Raw genomic sequence first — 9392 nt, forward strand, 5'->3', positions numbered from 1 at the left:
CTCTGTGAAAGGCCTCTTTAAAGTCTTCAAGAGCAAAGATGTCCCTTTGAGGACAAAAGTGAGCCTGACTCTAAACAAGGCAAAATTTAAACAACCCAAAAGCAAGGGAAAACCGGAAAATCAATAAGGAATAATACAGAATAATTCATGAATTGACATTATGGATTTGGCAAGAATATTAACCACACCATGAACTTCCAAGGAGGTGGCTGCTAATCACAAAGTCAGCAGTGTGGAAACCATTAGCTGCTCTATGTGAGAAAGCGGAAGCTTTCTATTCTTGGAAACTCACAGAGGCAGTTCCACTCAATCTTGTCCTACAGGGTCAGGATGAGTCGGCATTCACTCTGTTGCAGTGAGTTGTATTTTTTTCTGTGAGATGGATTTCCAGATGAATAAATACACCTATTTCTAAAGACATATAGCCAGAGTGCTCCTATTAGGGGAGGATGATGAGACTTCACCTCATGTACATTGGGCATGTGATGAAGAGAGGCTTCCTGCTTGGTAAGCTAGAGTGTAAGTTTATCAAAACAACACCCTCAGTGAGGTGTATTTACACAATGGCCCCAATGTTGGATTAAAAAAAACAACACCTGTTGAAGATAGGGCAGTAGCATTTCCCTTGTGCATGAGTCCCATAAATCTTCATGGGACCAAGTAGCCTCATCTTTTCCCCATGGAGCCACTGGTAGGTTTGAGAGGCTGACCTTGTGGTTGGTAGCCCAATGCAGTCACAGTGCCACCAGTGGTCTGTATTTCACTTTCTCATTTTTCTTAAAAATATTATTTTATTAAGGAGAAATGCATCCATTTCCTAGTGTTAGGTTCTGAAAGGTAATGTTTGTTCAGAGAAACCTTTTTCAACGGTTCAATGATTCAACACCCCAAACAGCTCTGCACGTAGTAATTCTAACTCATGAAGACCCAATGTGCTTCGCAGCAGGGTTGCACTCTGAGTTCTCTAAGGCCGTGACCTTTCTGAAGCAGGTCAGAGGAACTTCTGGGTGGATGCCAAATGCAAACGTTTCCATTAGTAGCAGAATGTTTAATCATTTTTGCCACCTGCTACTTTGTCACATTTCTCTTTTATCTTCTAAACAGATCTCACAATCGCTTATTATTTTGTTTGCTTATAACTATCAGCATTATGAGAGTCATGTGTGCTCGAGAGGGCTAAATCCAGCGAATCTAACACAGATTCTCACTAAATATCTTGTTACATGAAATAATAAAGCAATGGAAGGGTAATCATGAAGAGGTTGTGCATAGGCTGGTCTCGCGGATGAGGAAATGTGATACTGGGAACAGAAAGCGTTATGGCAGACGAGAGAAGGGAGAGATAAAAAGGCAAGTCTGAAGTCCAGACAACCTGACAGATAAGGCAATTATTTTCTGCCTTGTGACCATCTGTTGGTGAGCAAAACATGAAGAAGAACGATTGAAAAGGGCCTCTGCATTTCATAATAATAACTCCTATGAAGTGGCCGTTCCAAAGAGATCACACTGCAAAGATACAACCTCGAATTTACACTACGCAGAGCACTTACTACAGCTGCTTCTGGTTGTACACAATCTGCCGCCTCCTCGCCTTCCCCGGACTCTAAATTCTGGGAAGACTCAAACTCTTAGATCCTCCATAGTAACCAGCCCAATGCTCTGCCCCCCTATTCATTGGATTGAATAAACAGCCACCAGGAGTTCCTGAAAATGTAGGTGACTCTCTGCCCATCGCAGGTTTTGTCCGGAAAGAACAAAAGGAGCGATTCGTTTCTTGGAATACCGTCTGCTTTTACCTTTAACCCCGGGGTCCCTCAAATCCGAACTCCTCTGCCTTCCAAGCCAAGCTAGGCCTCTCAGCCAGCGTTCTCGCTGCAAACGAGCCAGTGGGGCGGGGCTGCGGGCAGACCGGCTCCCTCCCGGGGCTCCGCCCCGCCTCCTCCTCCCCGCCCAGGGAGCCCCCAGACTGGGCGCGCAGCCCCGCCCCTGGGGCGTCGCCGCCAGACAGCCGCCCCGCCCCGCGCCGCGCCGCCGCCCCGGGCTCGGGATTTCCACGCCCGCACGGCGGCGGCAGCGGGGCTGTCACTCCAGTTTGTGTCCGGAACGCGGAGCTGGAGTTGGCGTCCAGAAACTCCAGAGAGGAGGTAGCGCCATGGCCCCAGTGCTGAGCAAGGACGCAGTGGACATCGAGGTGGGGACTGCGCGCCGGGACCGGAGGGGCTGGGGTGGGGGGCAGCCCCTCGGTTTAGGGGTGGGGTGGCCGCGCGGCGCCCGACGAGAGGGAGTGTGGGTAAAGTTGACCCCGCTGCTGGGGCCTGACAGGAGATCTGTGGGGTCTGGGTCCGCGTGGGAAGACTAGAGGAGAAGAGACTGGTCTGGGTCGGCACCTGTTTGGTTTCTTCGGAGAGACCTTAAGGAAGTCTGTCTGTCTTGTCACCTGTGCTGAGTGCTGGAGTCTGAAGGAGCACAGGCGTCCCAGAGGTCGGTCCTCTGGAGGGTCTGAGCGCCTGTTCCCACTCTTCCCTCACCCCTTCACCCCGCTCCTCACTCCCTGCGTGTGGTCTGGGAACACCTGCCCTCTGCCTTCGCCTCCTCCCATACCACCGAGTCCGGCTATTTGTCAAGGTAGTATGTAAAGAGAAAACAGGAGATCTGTGTGTCAGCTGCGGAGTTCCACGGAGCCCCAAGAACTGCTCCCTGAAAGGAATTAGCATAGAGAAGGATGTAACAAAGTATCAAGAACACGAATATTGCAGTTTTCTGTCAGAAACACATGAACGGCGTTTTTCTTTCCTACTAGCAGTTTGATTTCCTCTGGCACTTGATGTTTGTAAAAATGGCATCTCTCTTCCAGCGACTAAAGTCCTACCTGAGAGACGATGGTCATTTCCTTTACGTATGAGATGGGGAACATTGCAGATCAACACTGATACTAACTAAACCCAAGTCAGTGCACCTGAGCAACCTGCTCTTAGCAGCCGCCCCCGCCCCCACTTCTTTTGAGTCTCCTGCTTCGGTAGTATGTGCATGTGTATGTGTGCCTGAGAAATAACAGAATGTTCCTTTCCTGGTTCTTTCTGGTGTCTGAAGTAAAAGTTTAAAAACCACCTGTTTGCAGAATAGCTGCTTTTGACACACTTGTTCCTGCACCGATTGAGGGAACTTTGGGTTCTGCTGGACGAGGCAGCAGCAGGCTTAGCCACAGGGGCCATAGTCCATCCGGTGTTCATCTTGTTTCTTTCCTTGTGATTTCTCTTGATCTTAGTTTGCATTTTGATATTGAACAACACGATATACTTATACTTTAATTCTAAGATAATTCATGGGTCAGCAGCTGAAAATTATTTTTGTTTTTTCATATTTGCCTATTTTCACATTCAATTTAGTCCTTGTGGCTTTGAATTGACGGAATCTTTTATTTGAATGTCAAGTGGAGGGTTGCTTTTGGCTTTTGTGATTTCCCAATGAGCTGTTCTCTACCTGGATTACATATTTCTCTGTATCACTCTTGCAAATACCTTTGAAATCTGTTCTTATTCACATTTCCCTGAGGAGGAAGACCCAATGGAACACTTAAGGAGCAGTTTAATTCCATGTGCTATTTCAAGAACATTTAAGACTCATATTTCACTCACCTCAACCTAATCTTATTCTGTGTGGTCACTTTTCTTGCTGTTATTTATAATGTACAAGAAGAGTGTTATTCAAACTTTTCAATTTTCTGTGTCACATGCACTGCAGTCAGTTCCTTGACTGAGTCTTGTACTTATCTCTCAAAATGATACCCATGGTTCATGCGCTAAAATAGCATGGAAGAGCATGAAATTAATCATTAAACATAATGAAGTAAAAAAGAATAAATTAAAGCTAAAGGACCTCCTTCAAGAATAGGCATCTCAGTGTATCCCAGCTCACCAAAGTTCACTGTTGTGTGTGTTACAGAATAAGAATAATTCATGAAAGCTTAAATGCTTATAAAATTATAGTGCATATATTAGATATTCCTTCTTTGAACAAATCTTTTAAAACTGTTGTCTGGAGATTGATCTGATTTTAACCATTGTCTTATTCTGAGAGTCATAGAGCACCAAGATATAGATACATAGTAGTATGAAACAGACTGTGAATATCTACTCTTTTTTATACTAGCGCGAGCGCGAGTGCGAGCGCGCGTGCACACACACGTATGAAGTCGCATGATCAGTGTGAAAAGACGAGAAGAAGATTGTTACAGCCCCCTACAATAATGATTTCATTTCCCCCATGAGCTACAAAGTCTTGGGTTTCAGAGAAGCATCCAAACATATATTTTTGTTTCATGGGGATAGAGGGTGCTGAGTTATTGAGGTATATAAAATTATCTTGTGGGCTTATTTCTCAATTACTAGCCTCAAGCCAGTATCACAGCAGGCTTTCAAGGTTGGGCACATGGAAAATGTTCAGAAGGCTAACGGACTTCAAAACTAAAATATGGAAGATATGCATAGAGAAAATGTGTTACTTAGTCGTAGACCCTCAAAATTTGTTCTTGTCTTTGAAATCATCATAGAGGTTCCATTGGAAGTAGAATGTAGAACATTGTTTCGGTTTGGTTATTTGTTTACTTCAGAGATATTGTAATTTGCTTTCAGACCACCACTATAAAGGGTCTGCTACCCTAAAGAGAATATTGTCTATAAAACCAATATTCCCCTAAAGCAGATATCTCCATAAAGGGAGTCACATGAACTTTTTGGTTTCCTAGTGCATATAAAAGTTATGTTGATACTAAGATATAGTGTGTTAAACATTGAGCTTTAACAATAAGATCATTGGTTCAAATCCACCATCCACTCCACAAGAAAAAGACAAGGCATTTTGCTCCTTTAAATATTTAAAGCTTTGGAAACTATATGTAATCGACAGGACAGCATTGGGTGGTGGTGGTTGATAGTCTATTAAGTGTGCAAGCATTATAAAAAGGCTGAAATCTTGTGAGAACTCCCAAAATGTGACACAGAAACAAGAAGTGAGCACATGCTGTTTGAAAAATGGTGAAGATAAATTTCATTTCCTGAAAATCTTCGATTTGTGGGGAAAAAACAAACAAACCAATAATAATGTGAAGCATATTGAAATAAAACAAGTTATGTTTGTTATGGGTTTCAAAGCTTGGCTTCTGGAGCGAACTGCATTGTGTTGTGGTCTATCTCTACCTCTTTTAACTGTGTGAAGTTGGGTGTGCAAGCTAGTTTTCCTGAGTCTCATTTGCATACATATGAGGTAAGGAAAATAATAATAGTAATATAACAAACAAGCTGTCACCAGCTTCTTGCTAGGAAAAAAAGACAAACATGTTATAAAACAAATATAGAGAAAAATACGATATTCTCAGCAAAATAAATGACATGAATATAACTAAATCAATCCAAACTCACTGCCATTGAGTAGATTCTGGTTCATAACAACCCTATAGGACAGGGTAGAACTTCCCATTTGGTTTTCTGAGACTAACTCTTTACTGGAGTAGAAAGCCTCATCTTTCTCTCGATGGATATAATTAGTACTCCTAAAGTTCATTAGAAATAACTATATACTTTGAAATTTTATTTTTATTTTGTGGGTTTATTATTTATATAGTCTGAATTTTTTCAACAATGACTTTGTGTACAAATTTTGGGGGGAAGGTTTCAAAAAGAGTAAGTATAGGACATTGGACACTTTTCTGGTGCCCATTAAGAATGTAACAGAATTTTTAAATTTAGTTTGAAATGATTTCTGATATAATAACAATATCTGCACATTTAAAAGCAAGTAAAACTTATTTTGAAAGAGTTCACTTTTGTTTGATATATTACTTCCTACCTTTAATATGGAAAATTAAGAAGACTATGAAACTAATGAATATAATTAATGGAAAATGTATGCAACTGTTCTTTGAATAATAATAATTTTGATAAATATTTACAGCTAATTTGAACTGCTCCCAAATCAAAGCCCATCTCTTGAGTTTTCAGGTACCGAGTATTAAGAAATAATAACTTATTTTTAAAGTTCACATTGGATAACAAAGAGATTGATTCATTGCACTGTTGACTAGGTTATTAAGAATTATATTTATTTCAGAAGAAAGTTGAGAATAGTCTATATTAGTTAAGAAAGTAAGATTATCAAATACTGCATTGGAGAAAAAATAGACTACAATAGAAATGACTTAGAGAAAGTGATTTTTAACAAGAATTAAAAAAAGAAAGGCCTGAGATATGGTTTCGGACTTGACAGAGATGACAGAGGAGCATGTTTATAATTCTGCTGCACCTGGGGAAGGAGTAAGATAGACGTTCAAGGAAGAGAAGAATTCAACTTGGCAGGAACCGAAGAGGATAGCTACTGATCAATATAGACATAGTCATGTATATATACTGAACATAACAGTCTCTTCCGTAATAGCGCCTTTTGGTATTCTTTTATGGATAGGGCATCACAGATCTTGTGGAACTGCCCTCTTGCCCAGACTTTTGAAGCATTGTGTTTAAAATTGACTTTGAAATTTAACACTGTTTTAAAAGTTTGTATTGTTGAAAACGTATTGGTTCTAACTACCTTAAGCTGTTCTCTAGATCATGCTTAGTTTTAAAAGGATTTCTCCTTTCTAAGGATTTTAGCTGGGTGGTAGAATTTTGTTAGATGATTTAAAGAATTATTTGAGTTCATTGATTGCTCCTTGCATTTTTAAGGCACTACACATTAAAAACAATTTTTATTGTGACACATAAAGATTTTCAGAACAGATCAGTTTTGCATTAAATAATTCATATATGTATTGTCTCAACTCATCCATTGTTCTCCCTCAGTGTACAATCATCCACTCCAGTTTCTCCCTGTTAGTCTTCCTTCTTTTCTCACTAAACGTCTACATGGAGTAAGTAAACGCTGCCCTGTTGAGCTCATATGATTGTGTAGGTCCCCGGCCCACCCCACCCCCACACAGGGGTAGGTTCAGTTCCAGACCAGTAGAGTGACTAAGAGTCACAGCCTCAGGTGTCTCACTACTGCTGTTTCACCAGTAAGCCTTTAGGACTTTGGGTTTTGTTCCACATTTTTCTGTCATTCTGTCCCCAGCCATGGATTCTTTTCAGAGCAGTTGCAGTTCGCAGTGGTGGCTGGGATCCATCCAGGTCCATGGATGAGGTGTACGATACAGCTGGCAACGTTATGGCTAATTTTTATAGATAAGCATGCTCATATATATTGCATTGCAATTTTTGTGTTGTTTTTGTAATTTTTTATCTCGGGTGCATGAATTTAGTCAACTTTAATTAAAAACCGAGAAAGTAATGGCTGTTTGATGTTGAATTCTCTAGAGAAGCAAACTGGTGATGCTTATGTATATGTGTGTGTATGTATATTTATATATAGAGAGAAATCAAGAAAATGATTCAAAACAGTTATAGAAGCAGGCAAGCCTAAATCCAGGCAGCGTCCAAGTCTGTGGGTCAGATGTAAAGCTGGAGGCTTCTCCTGACTTGAGTTGTTGTGAGGGATGATGAATTCAAGATCAGCAGGAAGACCATAGGCTGGTGGCTGCAAAGGTGAATGAATCCAAGTTTAGTACGTCTGGTTTGTGGCTGCAGAGTCAAACAAATCCAAGGTCAGCAGCTGGCCTCTGATGCCTCCCAGGACTGGCAGGCTGTTGGTTCAAGTCCAAAGAGGTTGCATAACCATATGCAGGTACAGATTCAGCAAAAAACAAGGCAAGGTTTTTCACAGAGTTCTTATATTGGAAGGAGGACACACCTCCTCCCTTAGAAAACTTTATTTTTTATTGTAAAAGGCCTGTGACTGGAGTGAGGGTGTTATATTTCAACTGATCTTATCCCGCTATGGAGGCTAGCAACTGATTAGCTTTAATTACATTGTGATTAGTTAAATTACATATTAGTAGGTGTTAACTACAAATTACTGAGAATTCTCACCAGACAAGTTGACACAAAACCTTAACTATCACAATGAGTAATGATGAATTTGTCATTAGGAATCTTTAGATAGGATTTTCTTATTCTTAATCAGAGTAGATACTGTTTTCTCATCACTTACTTGTAAAAATATGATAAATCAGAGAAAAAATATCCACTGAACATTTGCAATTAGAAATTAGTAAGAATACATCGATGATCTAGAGACAAATGCTAATATAATGGGATGATTTGTAAGCAATCAAGTCTGTCCTTAACTTTTCGAGTGCAACATCTACCACTCTTTTGTTCCCAGCAGTTTTATTGGCACTTAACTTACTTATCATCCAATTCAGTAGCTCCATTTTTCAGTCATATCAAGGAGAATTGTACCATCCCCACCACTCTCAAAATGGACCAGCCCCTCCGGGTTGCTCACCTACTACTGAAAGGTTGGAGGCTGCGGGCTACTCGGAGGTAAATCCAAAGAAAGGAAGACCTGCCAGCCCATTTCTGAACGATCACAGCCATTGAAATCCAGGTGGGGCGTAGATCTATTCTGAAACATATGGGGGTGTCATTCATTGTAATTTAGTTGACAACAACTAGGTTGGTTTTCATAGTTCGCAGGAATAGGCAATAGCCCGAGAATGGAGAACCAGTGTGGGCAGCGTGGCTGACTGCCATGGCAGCATGGGAGTAATTAGAGCAAATTTGAGAGATAAAAAGTAGAAGCACTAAAGACAAAAGATATTGAGATTGAAACCTGTTAAATCATAAAATATTCTGTTTCAGTATCTGAACCCCAGAATTGATGAACCTATAGGCACAGCAATTAGGGTTTCTGGGGTTACAGTGGTGATGGTGGGGGATGGGGGGTGGGAAGGGGAACTAATATCAAGGAGTTCAGGAAGGCAAAGAATGTTTTGAAACTGATTGGGGTAGCAGCTGTACAGCACGGCTTGATGTGTTTGAACTGTGGAATGATATGGTATCTGTATTAACGCCCAATAAGATAATTTTGGAAAAGAAAAAACCAGTAGCAGCTTAAAAAAATTCTTACAGAAAATTTGATAAGGGATTTGCTCTAATCTGGACTTCAACAGACTTTTACAGAGGGGGCCCTAAACGTAGGGCTGACCGCTTTATTTTCTCTGCCTCTTGGCTATATGGACACAATGACATACGAGTGGCAGAAACTTTCAGTCCTTAAAAGTGTAGAGAAAGTTGCATTTCCTTTATACTCAATTACATATCTATCTATATATTTTTTAATTACTTTATTGGGGGCTCGTACAATTCTTATCACAATCCATACGTACATCAATTGTGTAAAGCACATTTGCACATTCGTTGCCATCATCACTCTGACTGGACTCCTTCAAAGACCGAGCTGTTCCTTCTTTTGGAAATCTTTGGTACATTTTTTTTCTTTTTCCTTTTTGAAATCCTTTTTTG

The 9392-nt window shown here is 40.8% G+C and overlaps 1 protein-coding gene across 2 annotated transcripts in view; it reads left to right on the forward strand.

Moving 5' to 3' along the window:
* The first annotated feature begins 2086 nt into the window (after positions 1–2086).
* Positions 2087–9392, forward strand: part of DPYD (dihydropyrimidine dehydrogenase) — a 1157760-nt gene continuing 1150454 nt past the window's right edge. Inside the window, exon 1 of one of the 2 annotated variants that reach the window (XM_045291907.1) lies at positions 2087–2191. In XM_045291907.1, the coding sequence (XP_045147842.1) occupies positions 2153–2191 (39 nt within the window). In that variant the 5' untranslated portion in view covers positions 2087–2152. The remainder of the gene's footprint in view (positions 2192–9392) is intronic. The other variant, XM_045291906.1, reaches the window with a different exon arrangement.

Source organism: Echinops telfairi, unplaced genomic scaffold, assembly GCF_000313985.2.
Source record: "Echinops telfairi isolate 266 unplaced genomic scaffold, ASM31398v2 ScPeMD7_443;HRSCAF=831, whole genome shotgun sequence".
Lineage (NCBI taxonomy): Eukaryota > Metazoa > Chordata > Mammalia > Afrosoricida > Tenrecidae > Echinops > Echinops telfairi.